Consider the following 17,715-nt stretch of genomic DNA (forward strand, 5'->3'; position numbering starts at 1 on the left):
CTATCTCTGTTATGCGTTATACTGAGATGTTACTATTGCCTTTATCTGAGACGATCTCACACTTTGGTACCGAAAAATTATACCACAAAATAATTTTAAAACATTGTGCAAGATAAATAATATAGCAAAGCTACACTGTGACCCACTCAAAAGTTGCCACATAGGAATATCAATATTCAATGCACTGAATATAAACGTAACCGTCCTAGTATTAGAAGGTAACATGTGTGTTTGCAAGTTTGGACGGAATTAACGATACGTCAAAGCTAGTTGCCATACAAGTTAACAATCAAGACAATACAATAGTTGATCTGCGTACTTCAAACATAAAATAGGCACTTCACTGTTTCACGAAAGGTGCTGACTAACAGGTTACATGCAATAATGAAATTGTAATAATAAATAGCATCGATCCAGTCAGTAAAAAGAACAGAATTATAAAGAAAAATTAAATCGGTAATTTTGTGTTCGTCTTAAATAACAGCTCAACTCGAAGATCTCGTCGGCTTTACAAAGTCAATGATTCGAGATAAAGCTTGGGGAAACAAAGTCAGAATTGAAGCAACACAGAGTGTGTGGGGCAGCTGTTTTAAAATCCACCATTGGAACGATAACATTGAACTCTGTCAGACAAAATTATTTGCATATTGTTCAAAATAAAGTACCAGATGTTGATTGATGTTCTGTTGACTTGTTTAATTATAAACGAGACAATCTATCTTGCATACAATACAGTCTAAAAACTCTAGTAAGGTTTTACATGGCTGTCCAGGAAACTAGAATAAGGTTTCATATGGCTGTCTGAAAATTTTAATAATGTTTTATTTTGCAATCTAAGAAATTTAGTAAGGTTTTTCTTGGCTGTCTGTAAAATGTAGTAAGGTTTTATATGGCTGGCTGTAAACATTTTGTAGCAAAGTTTTTTTTTTTTTGTCTGTCTGGAAACTTTAATAAGGTTTTATATGGCTCTCTTTATGGTTTATTTAGTAAGGATTTGAAGCACTGTATTAAACAATACCGTTTGGTATACAAGTTTGGCTGTCTATAAACTTTAGTAAGGTTTTATTTGGCTTTCTGGAAACTTGAATAAGTTTTATATGGCTGTCTGGAAACTTTAGTAACGTGTTATATGGCTGTCTGGAAACTTTAGTAACGTGTTATATGGCTGAAAAAGAATAGAATTCTTGTAAGGAGATCATATAGACTCTAGAGGATACATCGTATTCTGTATGACATGCAAGATGACATTCAAATTTGAAAAGACTTTGAAGACCATCAGTATGAAAGGAACAATTTGTATTCATAAAGGAAACTATATGATGAATTGTTTAATACAGTGGTAACAAAAGTGGGCGGTGGGATTACGGGGGGGGGGGGGGGGGCGCTAATGCTGAATAATCCTTATATTGGGTAAGGTAGGGGTTATTGTATAGAAATACAGCTCGACTGTAATAGTGTGAATTGTGCAGATGTCTGTGAATTTTGCAGGGTTAATTGTGACACATATATATATCAAACTAATGTATGTGATTTGGTAAGGTATTAAATCCAGGAGGATGATCTACTTTAATATATCTGTTAGAGGCCTAATTCATTGTTAAGAGGTTCTGTTTAATAACCGTTTGAGGCATCATAAAGGTAAAACTCTAGTTTTGTTTTTCCAAATGCCAAACGATGAAAGGTGCAGAAACAACGTTTGTACTTGCTAATGTATTTGTAATAAGTTAAAACTTTTCAGAGATCGGTTTGTTAAGAGAAATTGTAAAAGTGTCTAACTCTAAAGGGGCGTTTGTTGATAATGTTGGTTAGATAGGCCTGAATTCTGATTGGATAGGATAATCGACTCAGGTGGGTTTCCCATGCGAATTCTATTGTTTTATAAATGTATTACACCATAAAATTAGTCAGTCTAAGTTTTTCGTTAGGCGAAAGTGTTTTGGCTCCGTGGTAGTAAGAAGTACTCCCACGTAACGATTGCCAAAGGAAGGTGTAGTTGGCGGTCTTTGGGAGACACATAACTATGTTGTCTAAAGACGATCCTGCTAATGGGGAAGAGGGATCGCATCTCAGAGCAAAGTACAGTATTTTAATTTTATATATTATTTCTCGTTGATATGAGACTTAAGATAATTATTTGAATTTTTTAATTAAATGCTATATGAATCGTGCATGTTTAGGACTGATTATTATTAGGTTTGTATAATGTTTATGCTGTTGAATTGTTAGATATCAAATAATAGAATTATCACGAGAAGTGAAATTTTGTTCGATCTATTTGTATATCTAAAATGTGAATTCGTTTAACCTATGATTCGGTTGTATTAAAGTTAGACCTGCGTGGTGGGATATACAGACATTTATTTTCGGCCATATATGTACATGTGTCCGACATTAGTCAAAACCGTAATTAATAGTTCACACTACAGAGCTTGATTGTTTTAAGGCGAAATCAGACTATGATATGGATCAATTGGTAATTGAAAATAGTTATGTTAGAGAAATGTATTAGGTTTTCTGAATTATGTTAACGTCTATGGAAAGAGATAGTGTGTAAACAAATGCTGTATGTAGTGCAAGTTTGTGACCTGAAATCAAAATAGTTCTGAAGTGTAGAGAGAGAGAGAGAGAGAGAGAGAGAGAGAGAGAGAGAGAGAGAGAGAGAGAGAGAAGTGGGTTGGGTTGGTGTATTCTGTTCAGGTAGAGCATACATTAAGTCTGCATTTGTCTTATTTCCAACAGGAAATAGCTCTCACGGATGAATGTAAGAGAAACGACTGCAATAACAGTGAACGACTCGTTAGAGGCTGGACGTGTAAGAGGTGTGGTGGTTTAAATTGGCGATTGTACAATATGAGTTCATTTTTGGTGGTAATTTTCATTTTGTATGAAACATAACCCTTGTTTATGTTACAATGTTTATTGTCATTCTTGTAAAATTTATATCTTTTGACATTTGAAGAATATATTTTCATCCATATTTTAATTGCTGTTCGCTTGTTGTTTCCTCCTTGGAAATGTGTATGCTTCCAGATTTTGAATATTTTCGCTCAGTACAGACATTTCTAATGTGTTCTTTTTATTTGTAAGTTGAAGGGGAAAATGTTCAAGGAATACAAACTATACGACCACAGCAGATACCCCTTTTCTGATTATTTCGACATATTTTTTCACGCGAAGTGGAATATTTTCTTTGAATCAGAAAAATTGCATACATTCCACTCCCTTATTTACAACGCATATGTTACAATTTCGAACGCTATCTGAATAATGCAGAAAATTGGATATTTCCAAAATGGAACAGATCGTATTGCTAGAATACAATTTCTCACTGGAAATGCAAATATCTCAGGTAGGGGAATATTTCATTGGGCGCAAACATCATAAATTGGAGAGGGAACATATGTGCAATATTCTGATATATTTAAGTAGTATTAGGTTTACATTTGGGTAAGTCATCTATCCGCCTACAGTTATACAGATAAGGCTAGCTCCGCAACAGGGTTTCCAGGGATATATGTTCTGGGTATAGTATATACTTTGCACCGATCAAAGGAGGAACTATCTTATTCGGAACACTTTAGCGGCCCGATTGAAAAACGTGGGTGATGAAAAGCGTGGTACTGTGTTGCAATAAGTTTTGCTTGATTGCCATATTTACTGCAACACCAAAGAGTTAGGTGTTTAGAAAATAAGCTAAGGCATTCACAAGACTACCCATCTGGATAAATATAAGGTTAGTAAAAGAAGGTGTTGTGAAAGAGTGCGCCTGCAAAGTTAATATTTTTCGTTTCTACTTTTGTTACCGTGACTGCTACGAGTTCACTAACTTAGCGTACTGCTTTTGTTACTTTTGTTGTTACTTTTTAAGCCTTTAGGGGATGGAACAGACTACAAAGTGAATTAAGATTAAAATGATTCAGTTGATCATGGCTTCGTTATAAATGTGCTTCATGTTGTTTTATTTATTAGTTAATGGCAAACAGTTTTGTGATTATTAAATTTGCAACATTCTTTGAAATCATACCCTAATGATATACGTTTGAATTGCTCTTAAAACCTTATATTATTATTATTATTATTATTATTATTATTAAAATACAATTATGAAACATAAGAGAAGTTGATTTGTACAACAAAAAAAAGCACAAAAAAAAAACAAACTGTTTATTAGTCGTACGACGCAAGACTAAGCACATTATGCTTTGTAGCTACGATGTCGTAGCCTCAACTTGATTTGTTGTGGTTGATGCTATGAACTGATCCCATATCAAGTAATGGATCAACAACAAAAAAAAACTTCACTAAAGTCAGATAAACCAACAGTGTAGAAACCCACTACATAAGTATAATCATGTTGTGAAAGAAGTTTGGCTTATTTTGAATTTATCAAGCGCTTACACAAAATAAATTGGCATGTTTACACAAACCTCATAGTGTCCGCCATGGCAGATAATGCGAGACTCGCGCCATTACCCCTTTTTTTTTTACGTAAGGCTTGCCAGCCATCTTTTTTGATATTTTACGCTTTGTTATTATCAATCAAGTGGTAAATAATGGCTTCTTGGTGGAATTTCAAAGTTGCTGACAAACCGTATTTACTTGTAATGAGCAAAATTTCTGACTCAAACTGCGCCAAATTTTTACTACGATTTGTTTACGTTTCCAAATGTTCTTACATGGCACAGAGACAAACGAGGCTACAAACGGAAGTAATCATTATTTTAACTAATATGGCAGAAGATCTAAACAAAAATATTGGATAAAAAAGGTACATGAGATTTTACAACTGTTTCTACAATGATTTTCGATACTTCGGTATTAAATAAGAGGATTCACACCCTGCATGCTTCATTGACACGTATATGCTGATGTTAGTACCCTGTCCACGAGGTAGGAGTAAGGGTACTAATATTAGTACCCTGTCCACGAGGTAGGACCAAGGGTACTAATATTGGTACTATATGCTTTGTTGCTACTGCCTCAATACCGATGTGGTTTAACGTGTTCCAATTTTGTTTAACATCGAAACGAGGGACCACATTTTCAAGAATATCTCACACTTGTCTGCACATATTAAAGCTTTTCCGCAAGTTAAAAACATGTTGATTTAAGCAGACTTCACTTCCTCGGTCTTTTTGGAATAAATTCAGATTCTTACAAAAGCAAATGGAAGTGTTTTCAAGTTCCACTGACCTATATTTCAGTTGGAATGCAATGAAAGCATTGTCTGCCAAAATTGGTTAAAAGGATGATAAATATCTTGAATGAAACGAAGCTATCTCAACACTTTACTCAGTATATTTTTATTTTTTTTGTTAAAGAAACATTCTTTAACCTAATCCGATTTTAGCATTCTTGGAATCTATCACATTCCAACCAGCTGAATGGAAGATGAAAATACCTCCATTTGCTTATGTCAGATATTCATTTCATCAATATGAAGACAACAAAGTATAATCAATTAGATTTAAATTAATGGAAGTGTGTCAATATGGGCTGCCAAGTGTTTGAGATATTCCTGAAAATTTTACCTCTTTCTCCTGTCAGTCCATTTGGAAACATGCTACATAAAGCTATTATGTAGTCAGTAAGACATAAATAACATGATATGTCTTACATTGTAGGACTAATTTGTTTTCCACTTCATTACTATTGTTAATACTGTAACTTTGTGGATGGGGTATTAAAACATTCCTATATGTATCAATGGAGCAACAGGTTGTTATTCACACCCAGTGTATTTTCAACATATGTTTGAATATCACTCAACAATTCAATTATTCTTATTTATTACCAGTATTAACAAATTCCACTGTGAAAACAGTAGGAAAATAACATCTATATTCAGACAAAACATTAGGAAAATAACATTCAGACAAAATATTAGGAAAATAACATACAAAACATTAGGAAAATAACATACAAAATATTAGGAAAATAACATACAAAACATTAGGAAAATAACATTCATACAGATCAATAGGAAAATAACATTTATATTCATACTTCATTTAGGTTGTCATATTAGTTAATCTAATCACTATTTCTGTCCTCAACATCATTTTTTGGTGTGCCATATAAGAACATTGCATCCACACTTTGGAAACATGTACTGATGATAGTAATCACGGCATGCATTGAAAAATGTATCATAAAAAAATCCAAAACTGTTGTATAGAAAGCCTTATTTAGAAAGCAAATTACTGTTCAAAATTTGTGTTATCTTTCATGGTTTGCCAGGGTACATTTAGTATAAACATAATGTATTTTACGTTGTGTGGACTTATTAATTTTATCTTTTGCCAAACTTCCTGAAAAACATAACTCTTCTTGGTTAAAATAGACTTCTACACATGTCATCATTTTATTTAAGACATTACTTTTAATTTCAAGTTACAGAATAACTTTAGTTTTAATTGCTCCATTTCAAGGTACATGATAACTTTGTATGCTCAGACATATTGAGACTAAAATATTGTAGCTATATGATTATATGGCCACGTTTGTTACTCCAAAACAAATTACAGTAGCGAATTGAAAGGAAATTTAAATTGAAACCATTGTTACATAGAGTTGGCAGTAACGAAAGGAAATTTAAATTAAAACCATTGTTACATACAGAGTTGGCAGTAGCGAATTGAAAGGAAATTTAAATTGAAACCATTGTTACATAGAGTTGGCAGTAACGAATTGAAAGGAAATTTAAATTGAAACCATTGTTACATACAGAGTTGGCAGTAGCGAATTGAAAGGAAATTTAAATTGAAACCATTGTTACATACAGAGTTGGCAGTAGCGAATTGAAAGGAAATTTAAATTGAAACCATTGTTACATACAGAGTTGGCAGTAGCGAATTGAAAGGAAATTTAAATTGAAACCATTGTTACATAGAGTTGGCAGTAACGAAAGGAAATTTAAATTAAAACCATTGTTACATACAGAGTTGGCAGTAGCGAATTGAAAGGAAATTTAAATTGAAACCATTGTTACATAGAGTTGGCAGTAACGAAAGGAAATTTAAATTAAAACCATTGTTACATACAGAGTTGGCAGTAGCGAATTGAAAGGAAATTTAAATTGAAACCATTGTTACATAGAGTTGGCAGTAACGAATTGAAAGGAAATTTAAATTGAAACCATTGTTACATACAGAGTTGGCAGTAGCGAATTGAAAGGAAATTTAAATTGAAACCATTGTTACATACAGAGTTGGCAGTAGCGAATTGAAAGGAAATTTAAATTGAAACCATTGTTACATACAGAGTTGGCAGTAGCGAATTGAAAGGAAATTTAAATTGAAACCATTGTTACATACAGAGTTGGCAGTAACGAATTGAAAGGAAATTTAAATTGAAACCATTGTTACATAGAGTTGGCAGTAACGAATTGAAAGGAAATTTAAATTGAAACCATTGTTACATGGAGTTGGCAGTAGCGAATTGAAAGGAAATTTAAATTGAAACCATTGTTACATACAGAGTTGGCAGTAGCGAATTGAACGGAAATTTAAATTGAAACCATTGTTACATAGAGTTGGCAGTAGCGAATTGTAAGGAAATTTAAATTGAAACCATTGTTACAGAGTTGGCAGTAACGAATTGAAAGGAAATTTAAATTGAAACCATTGTTACATAGAGTTGGCAGTAGCGAATTGAAAGGGAATTTAAATTGAAACCATTGTTACATAGGGTTGGCAGTAGCGAATTGAAAGGAAATTTAAATTTAAACCATTGTTACATAGAGTTGGCAGTAGCGAATTGAAAGGAAATTTAAATTGAAACCATTGTTACATACAGAGTTGGCAGTAGCGAATTGAAAGGAAATTTAAATTTAAACCATTGTTACATAGAGTTGGCAGTAGCGAATTGAAAGGAAATTTAAATTTAAACCATTGTTACATACAGAGTTGGCAGTAGCGAATTGAAAGGAAATTTAAATTGAAACCATTGTTACATAGAGTTGGCAGTAGCGAATTGAAAGGAAATTTAAATTGAAACCATTGTTACATACAGAGTTGGCAGTAGCGAATTGAAAGGAAATTTAAATTGAAACCATTGTTACATAGAGTTGGCAGTAACGAATTGAAAGGAAATTTAAATTGAAACCATTGTTACATAGAGTTGGCAGTAACGAATTGAAAGGAAATTTAAATTAAAACCATTGTTACATACAGAGTTGGCAGTAACGAATTGAAAGGAAATTTAAATTAAAACCATTGTTACATACAGAGTTGGCAGTAACGAATTGAAAGGAAATTTAAATTGAAACCATTGTTACTTACAGATACAAATTTAAACTCTTTCCAGTGGTAATTATAAAATTTAAAATTATATATTTTTATTTGTACTAGTGATGACCAGACTTGCAAAAGAGGGTCAGTTATGTCAATTGGTCCTTTATTTCAGTTTTAACATCAAAGTTTGCAATGGAAAATTATGATTGTTTGACAGCTCTATTGAATGAGATTGCATAGTTACCTTTGACAGCTAAGGAAACATATTTTAATATTTAGATTGGAGACATGCACTTGAAATGAGAAAAATAATTTCAGAAAAAGATGATGAACCTATTTATTAGAACAATGGCAAATGAGGGCTAAAGACTAATATTAAACAAGTAAGACTAAGCGCAGACCAGGAATAGATAGATTCCATAAGGCTGTTTTTTCCCTTCCATATTATTCCCAGTTTTTGAATATTATGCCCAGTAATTGAATATTATACATAGCAAATGAATGTTATACCCAGTAATTGAATGTTATACATAGCAAATGAATGTTATACCCAGTAATTGAATGTTATGCCCAGTCATTGAATGTTATGCCCAGTAATTGAATGTTATGCCCAGTCATTGAATGTTATACCCAGTAATTGAATGTTATGCCCAGTAATTGAATGTTATGCCCAGTCATTGAATGTTATACCCAGTAATTGAATGTTATGCCCAGTAATTGAATGTTATGCCCAGTCATTGAATGTTATACCCAGTAATTGAATGTTATGCCCAGTAATTGAATGTTATGCTCAGTAATTAAATGTTATACCCAGTAATTTAACTCTAAGGAAAGAGCCAGATACGTAAAGCCATGGAGACAAAAAAGCCAAAATGTTCGACTTCTGATTATATATAGATGGGCGTCAGTTATTGTGGTTTTGTGGGTTTAATGCCATTTTTCAACATATGGCATTGTATACATGGCAGTTTGTACATTTCATGGAGGAAGCACCAGGGAAAATCCCCACAAAGAACCATTGTCTCACATGATGCTACTGGCACTTACATTCTGAATTGTGGAGGTTTCACTTGTAATTTGCATATGATAATTAAAAAAATTAATGTTACTTTCTTTCTCCTGGTAGCAGATAAAAAACAGAAATGGCAACAAATGGATCTGGTGATACCCTCTCAGGCTTGGAGAAGAAAATCATTCGGCAAGTTGAGGTAAGAATATATAATATACAAAGACCATTCTTAATTTCCAGAACAGGCAGAAGTTGTTCCCTTGAGGCAAAATGGTTAAGAGAATAAATTTATTGTAGCATGGAGGACATAATTTGTTTATAGCAAGCTTCAGGGAAATGTGATGAATTGATTGTAAATTTATCAAAGCTTTTTAGTAAACATTTATTGAGCAACTTCAGTCTTAAGCGGCCACCTGTCATTTACAACAATATTAATAATACTAACAATAATAATGACTTTGTTTAAAGAGGGTAACACAATTAGCTTAGAACTAATTACCTTGAGGCCCACAATCATCTTGCAATGATTGATGTTGTTATATACGTACATTGTAATGAGCAACCACCTGAATAATGCAGCCAGCGTTTTCCAATTTTTAGGCAATATAATCAACAAGGAGAGCAGTGCATGCATATTCTCTACAAATGTGGTGGGGTAGGAGTGGGCGCTAGATTCTACAGATCTAGTGGGGTAGGAGTGGGTGCTAGATTCTACAGATCTAGTGGAGTAGGAGTGGGCGCTATAGGCTTTACAAATTTGGTGGTGTAGGAGTGGGTGCTAGGCTTTACAAATTTGGTTGGGTAGGAGTTGGTGCTAGGCTTTACAAATTTGGTTGGGTATGAGTGGGCGCTGGGCTCTACCACTTTGGTGGGGTAGGAGTGGGCGCTAGATTCTACAGATCTAGTGGGGTAGGATGGGCGCTAGATTCTACAGATCTAGTGGGGTAGGAGTGGGCGCTAGATTCTACAGATCTAGTGGAGTAGGAGTGGGCGCTATAGGCTTTACAAATTTGGTGGTGTAGGAGTGGGTGCTAGGCTTTACAAATTTGGTTGGGTAGGAGTTGGTGCTAGGCTTTACAAATTTGGTTGGGTATGAGTGGGTGCTGGGCTCTACCACTTTTGTGGGGTAGGTGTGGTCAGAAATCATGTGCTTCATTGGCACAGTTACAGTCTTACATCACTGCATATTAAATAAGAAATAGTGAGACAACTTGTTTGTAAACTCTAATGTTTGATCTTAAGCAGAATGACCAATGACATATCAGCATAACTTGTATTACTATACTTGTCTTGTAATACTATACATGTCTTGTATTACTATACTTGTCTTGTAATACTATACATGTCTTGTAATATTATACATGTCTTGTAATACTATACATGTCTTGTATTACTATACATGTCCTGTATTACTATACATGTCTTGTATTACTATACATGTCTTGTAATACTATACATGTCATGTAATACTATACATGTCTTGTAATACTATACTTGTCTTGTAATACTATACATGTCTTGACAACAACCTGTTTGATATTAAATCATTACTTCTGCAAGGTTTAAAGAGCTGTGATGAGTTTATTCGTATTTCTAAAGGCTGTTGTCATGACAACTTGCTTGTTATTAAATCATTACTTCTGTGATGAGTTTAGCTTCCAATCCTCTCACTTAAGTGCACACCAGTTGTTGAACTTTGACCTTTTTAAATTTGATATCTTCTTAATAGTTTATGAGGTTTTATATAATAGCCTTTCACACTTGTTTGCCAAGTTGGCTACATACATAGCATACATAGATTCACATATACATGTTAGTTGCTTTCCTTGTTTAATTTCAGTATTATTTTGGGGACATCAACCTTCCCAGAGACAAGTTCCTGCTGGAGCAGATCAAGGAAAATGAAGAAGGATGTATCCTTTCTTTGATCTGATACATTGGTTATGAATCCATTTGCAGACATTGTTCCCCCTTTTCCTCTTTTTAAAAAAGAGTTCCTGGTCCTCCATTGCATTTACATTATGTAAATTATTACTTTTCTTGAGCTTGTAATATTTTGAGCTGGTTGTACTTTTTACCCATTGTGAATAGTTCCTGGCATCAGATTGACTGTGTTATTCTTATCCAGTATGAAATTGTTAATAAAAAATGAAAACATCACCAGCACTACTGACCTGGAATTTTTGACATTTGGTTGTACCTCTATAATTACAGACAAAAGATATGAGCATAGGATATTTGGATCTGGATATTGACTTGTTTTTCCTGGTTTGCTTCAGATCCATATTTTCATATTAGAGTCAATGGAGTTGGTCATGGAACCAGACTATCTTTACTGGAGTACCTCAGATGCCTTAATCTGATACTTGTTTTTCAATCACAACACCTGCTTGATCCAGCTGTTGCTAGAAATGTTGTAAATCAAATTAAAACACGTTGAAGATTAAAGGTACTATCTCTGAAAAAAGGTAGAATGGCAAAAATTACAATTTTATTGGACATTATGCATTGATTTGAATATATCTCATATTGGGAGAAAATATTGCATCGACCACATGAAATGAAAGAAAAGAAAAACAAGCCAGGATTGCATTGGGTTCAGGTCAGTTTAAGATCACACAAGTTTATAACAGGATAATATCAACTTGAGATCTAGCAAGAAGCCGTTGACCTCCCTGGGATTTTGTAGATGCCATTCTTGAAACTGTACTGGAGGTCATTTCGGTCAAATTGTACATTACAAACATTTTGTCAGAACAGTGTTTGCCTTCATGGAGATCACAAATATCAAACTGTTCAGCTGCATGTTTTCCAAGTCAACCATAGCTGTAATTGATATTTCATTATACTGTACTGAAAATTGGTTTCATTACACTACTGAAAATTAATTTCCAGCCATCCGTACACAGTATAAATATGTACATCTGTTCATCTGTACCCAGTGTAGATATGTAGATCCATTCATCTGTACACTGTAGATATGTACATGCTTTCATCTGTACACAGTGTAGAAATGTACATCCTTTCATCTAGGGGGCCCCGAGTGGCCAAGTAGTCTAAAGCGCTTTCCGTTACGGATCACTGCCATCTCACCTCTGTCTGTGTGGGTTTGAGTCTCGGATTCGGCCAATGTGGGTATGTGAGAAAGCTTGCCAGTAGCTTCTCATGGATCGGTGGTTCTTCCCGGGTTCTTCCTCCACCATTGATATTGGCCGCCATGTATAGCCTATCGTGTGCTGAAAAATGGTGTTAAACCCTACAACAACAACATCCTTTCATCTGTACACAAGTGTAGATATGTACATCCTTTCATCTGTACACAGTGTAAATATGTACATCCGTTCATCTGTACCCAGTGTAGGTACATAAATCTGTTCATCTGTACCCATTGTAGATATGTACATCCTTTCATCTGTACCCAGTGTAGATATGTACATCCTTTCATCTGTACCCAGTGCAGATATGCACATCCTTTCATCTGTACACAGTGTAGATATGTACATCCTTTCATCTGTATGGTGTAGATATGTATATCCAGCCATCTGTATGGTGTAGATATGTATATCCAGCCATCTGTACGGTGTAGATATGTATATCCAGCCATCTGTACAGTGTAGATATGTACATCCTTTCATCTATACACAGTGTAGATATGTACATCTTTTCATCTGTACACAGTGTAGATATGTACATCCTTTTATCTGTACCCAGTGTAGATATGTACATCCTTTCATCTGTACACATTGAATTATGCCCTTTTTTCCCAGTATGCATATTTGCATTTAACATTGGAATTATGCAATACTTTATTATTAAGTTGAAAATTAGTTATTTTGGTCATATGACTTTAAAAGAGAATAATAGAAACTACATTGTAACCAGATTACATTATTGTAATTGCCAGTTAGTAAAAATGCTTAATCATCTATCCTTAATCAATTTAAAAAAAAAAAAATATTTTATCAATAATGGTACTTTCAAAGATTTCTAAACATGTTTGAAAGAAATTCTGTACCAAGTATGTGAGGGCAAATGCACACGTCTTCAAATCATACTGTTTTTCCTCATTTCTTTGTTGCGAATATAAAATTACAGACATGACTCCATTATAGTCGGTATATGAACTAAACCCTTCTTTCCAACCAAATCAATATGGACGTGAATGCATCTGTACTTTGGAGGGGTTTTCATAAGGTGTATTCACTCAATTTGCTTCATTACAACAGTCCATTGACAGGATTGCAAATTTATAGTTTATTTATTTGTCTATGTACTTGATGACATTTTAGGCATGGATTAAAATAGTGTCTGCTTCGCTGCTTTTTCTCTCGTATTTTCACAAATACGAGGAAAGTAAATAAACGACATTGACCTTACATTACTTCTCGATTCTCGCATCATACATTTCTGACGTACATATTGCTTTTAAAGTTAAATCTTAAAATAATACCTGGACTTTGCTTTCTATGAAATGTGTGCTTTTCTGAATATATTTTCCCGATGATTTACAAAAGCAGACAATCTAATAAACTGTTACATTTTTTCCTTGTTACTGGTTCACTTACAGTTTTGAACAGATTTTATGACAAAGTAGTGTACAAGGCAGTTAAAATATCCAGATCACTGATTCTAATCTTAAAACACAAATTGCTATTTACATACTATTGTTAAAGCTTCGAAACTGAAGTTTGTATGTGTTTTCATCGAGGGATAACATGTGGAAATCGAGCAGTGATACTACCTGATAGGTGCTAACTTACTCATGAAAGTGTTCATGGTCAGTCAGCTATCAAAACCAGATCACTTGATGAATACATTTCACTACAAGACTAGAACTAACCGGGCTAAGGCGAGGGTGGGGCATCTAAAACAATTATGGTCTGTCAACATACCTCTAAAAAAAATCACAGGGTGAAGTCGTTTTTGCTTTCCTAACAGAAAAAGGCAAAGTTTACAATTTTTAGACGACTTAGTCGTCCACTTTGCCTGGTAGTATGGCCCCTGCTATGGGAGTGATTTGTATTCAAGTATATTTTTAAGCTTGAAAGACCTGGGTTTTCCTTAACCAGATGTTTGCAGGGGTTGCCATGGAGACGATGATAAAATTCAACAGGTTGAAGGAACTGTCTGAAGACTTTGATGTCATTGCTGGCTCTCTCAGGAAGTCAACATCAGGTCTAGTTGAGGTAGGAAATGATACAGATCAACATGTACACTGCAAAACTTTTCATGACGGGGACAATAAAAATATCAGTTTGCAGGAATCATGATAGATTGAAGGAAAAAAATCTGTGTGCATTCGTAGGAATTGTCAGTCTGGAATTTCTGATTCATTTAAGTATCGGGTCTGCCCTTGGACAGATGGTCATGTTATTCATCTTTGGTGAAAATAATTCCATCCATAGCAACCATCGGTCACAAAGAGATTTAAAAAAAGGATAAAATCTTATTAAGGTTGACACTGAAAGAATTAAAGAGCATCATAAGATTTTTGAACAGAGTGAACTCACTTACATAGAAGTATAAGACGATCAGTTTTCATTGGCTGACAGAGATCTCTTGCTAAATTTGATTGGCTTGGGCACAGATCTAGTTCACATAGTCAGTAATGTTGTAAAGTAGTGGACAGGAAAGGATAATGTATCTTCATCACACATCACTACTTTAAATTTAGAATTTCTTATCAGTCTTTTGTACAAAACAAAACTGCTACCCAAGTTGTCTGCTAAATTCTGCTAAACCCAGACTTTAGCCACCATTTGCAAAACAGCTTTATTGGAAATAGTTAAAAATCTAATAGTTTTCACAAGTACATTAGTTGTTCATAACAGCAATTTCTAGTCAGGGGCCTGATCATGACAGGCATATTCCAGTTTGACATCTCTTCAGAAGAGTTTTTCTTACATAGCTAATTTTTTTTATGTTACAAGGTTAGTGAAGATAACAAAAAAGTGAGGAGAAATCCAAAACAACCCATGCCAGAGAATACAGCTGAGAGACGACAAGAACTATTGGACAAAACTCTATATGCTGTGAGTAATTCTTTTTGATTTAAAGTAATTGGTATTTTACTGATGTCATGTGACACAAGGATGAACATGTAAAACAATTTCTTGATCTTTTTAACAAGTTACATGTGTCACAACAGTGGAGATAGTAAAGCAAGTGATATGTGACAAACAATCATGCAAGAAAAACAGTATTTCCCTTTACGCACATTTATGCTTCAGGGACACACGCTGGAGAAAATTGCACACATTTTGTTGTTGTGTGTTTTTTTATGATTCACATAATGTGATTAGGATTTATTTAATATTTAATGCTTCAGATGAGGGATGGCATATTGTATACTTCGAGCATAGGCATAGTCTGGTTCCCTGCTTTGTATGCTTTCTGCATTGCACTCTGCTATTTGTATGGCAGAGTACAATGCAGGGAGCATACAAAACAGGGAACCAGACTAGCATAGGCGATGTTATGATGGAGTAGCTTCCCTATATCTCATGAGCTCTCATGCGATGGTGATTTCCATCAAGATGTCGTCTAGATGTTTAAAATCAATGCTTGTTGCACTGGAAAGTGATCACCAGATTAAAGCCACTAGGACTAAGAATCATTTTTGAAGAAAGTGAAAGAAGCACGACACAAAAGAGTAACTGTGGGTCTAACTTTTTAAAGAAAAATGGGAAAAATAATTCCCTTGACTGCACATCCATTAGGATTAGTCCTACAGCATAAGACATACATCACCCGATATTTTTGTTCTGAGAAGCACTTAAACAAAAACAACATGCTATGTCTTACATTGTAGGATTACCATTAAGATTACAGGTGTGACTTTTGATCACGTGATTACGAAGACTGCAAAAGTGGATAATCCTTTCGTGATAGGGTTTTAAAAAATCTGCCCTTGTTCGCCACAAGATATCTGGAGAACACATCACCCAAGAGATTCTTTCATAACAAAGAAATCCGTAAACTTGCCGAGACAAATGCATTATTCGGATCACAAAGTTGGGGGTCATTGCAGATTTTATTGGTTTATAATTTGCTGCAATAAAAGAAAGAGCTTAAAGATCAAGTGTAACTTACTAGAAAGAGGTTTAATCGTTAGCCTTTTTCATTTTGGATAAATGTGCTCTAGGATGAAGTACAATGAAACCGATGATAGTACACCCTTTTATGGCAGGCAGTAAAAAAGATTTCTTTGGCTTTTTGTGTTGGCTTATATGTAATGTGCTGGTTTATAATATTGCTACAAAATGATACTAGACTTACCATAGATTATAACACAGACTTACAGTTCTAGACTTACCATAGATTATAACACAGACTTATAATAATAATAGACTTAAAATAGAACATAAAACAGACTTACAATACTAGACTTACCATAGATTATAACACAGACTTTTTACCATAGATTATAACACAGACTTACTACAGAACATAAAACAGACTTAAACATGTGCATAGCAGGAACATGAATCGTGTGTGACAGACTTCATGTTATAACCCCTGGGTTACTGCTTTCAGATGGTGGGGAGTGTTGTGTATTGATCCATGGATCATTGTTGGTGGTGAGTTGTGTACATTGTGACCTCTCTGTCCTTTGTCACCCCTGGGTGACTCACTTGTCAGTGGTGGGTTGGGAGTTGTGTGCAGGGTATGGAATGAGTGGTGAAATATTTGATGAGTTGAATCACTGGATTTGTTTAGGTTGTCATTTTTAAGTCTCTCTGAGAGAACTGTTAGTTTTCACTCTTTCAAGGTAAGTGGCATATGCCAGCATAGAAAACATTTTCTGTGTATTTATTTATTGTGTTGAATAAAAGTATGCATTTCTTTTTGGGGGGATACATTTTCATCACTCTATTTATCCTTGTAGAAACCTTTCCCATTGGATGTGACACTGGACAGATTAATGGAGTTCTTTGAGGGACACGGAAAGGTAGAAGGCTTGCTTATGAGAAGGGACATGAAGAAAAAGTTTAAGGCAAGTCTGAGATAATTGATAAATGTGATTTACGTATCTATGGAGATCTTGTAAATAATTCATTAGTATTTACTTATATTGAACTATGTCAGAACCTTGCATTTTGTATATCCTAGTTCTAAGTATAAGAGCATGTTATATCTATAAAATTGTGTCTTTATTAATGTCAATTGTGTATTAGTTATCATTATACAGACATGTTATATCTATAAACTTTTGTATTTGTGCATGTCTGTGCATGTATTTGTCAAATATGTGTGCCCAATTTTATTATCATAACTCTTCCTAAACTACTTGGATGAATGTCATAAAATCTTACCTGAACGTTCATCTCAGGGCCTACTTGGATGAATGTCTTGAAATCTTACCTAAACCTTCATGTCAGGGTCTACTTGGATGAGTGTCATGAAATATTACCTGAACGTTCATCTCGATGTCTATTTGGATGAGTGTCATGAAATCTTACCTGAACGTTC

General features: G+C 34.3%; 1 protein-coding gene across 2 annotated transcripts in view; it reads left to right on the forward strand.

Annotated features, from left to right (window-relative positions):
• The first annotated feature begins 3,561 nt into the window (after positions 1-3,561).
• LOC149789648 (lupus La protein-like) overlaps positions 3,562-17,715 on the forward strand; it is a 46,881-nt gene continuing 32,727 nt past the window's right edge. The window contains exons 1-6 of one of the 2 annotated variants that reach the window (XM_089971670.1): positions 3,562-3,733; positions 9,361-9,442; positions 11,084-11,156; positions 14,323-14,429; positions 15,174-15,275; positions 17,132-17,239. In XM_089971670.1, the coding sequence (XP_089827796.1) occupies positions 9,377-9,442; positions 11,084-11,156; positions 14,323-14,429; positions 15,174-15,275; positions 17,132-17,239 (456 nt within the window). In that variant the 5' untranslated portion in view covers positions 3,562-3,733; positions 9,361-9,376. The remainder of the gene's footprint in view (positions 3,734-9,360; positions 9,443-11,083; positions 11,157-14,322; positions 14,430-15,173; positions 15,276-17,131; positions 17,240-17,715) is intronic. The other variant, XM_089971671.1, reaches the window with a different exon arrangement.

The sequence above is a fragment of the Sinohyriopsis cumingii genome, chromosome 10, assembly GCF_028554795.1.
Source record: "Sinohyriopsis cumingii isolate HCF-2022 chromosome 10, ASM2855479v2, whole genome shotgun sequence".
In the NCBI taxonomy this organism is placed as follows: domain Eukaryota; kingdom Metazoa; phylum Mollusca; class Bivalvia; order Unionida; family Unionidae; genus Sinohyriopsis; species Sinohyriopsis cumingii.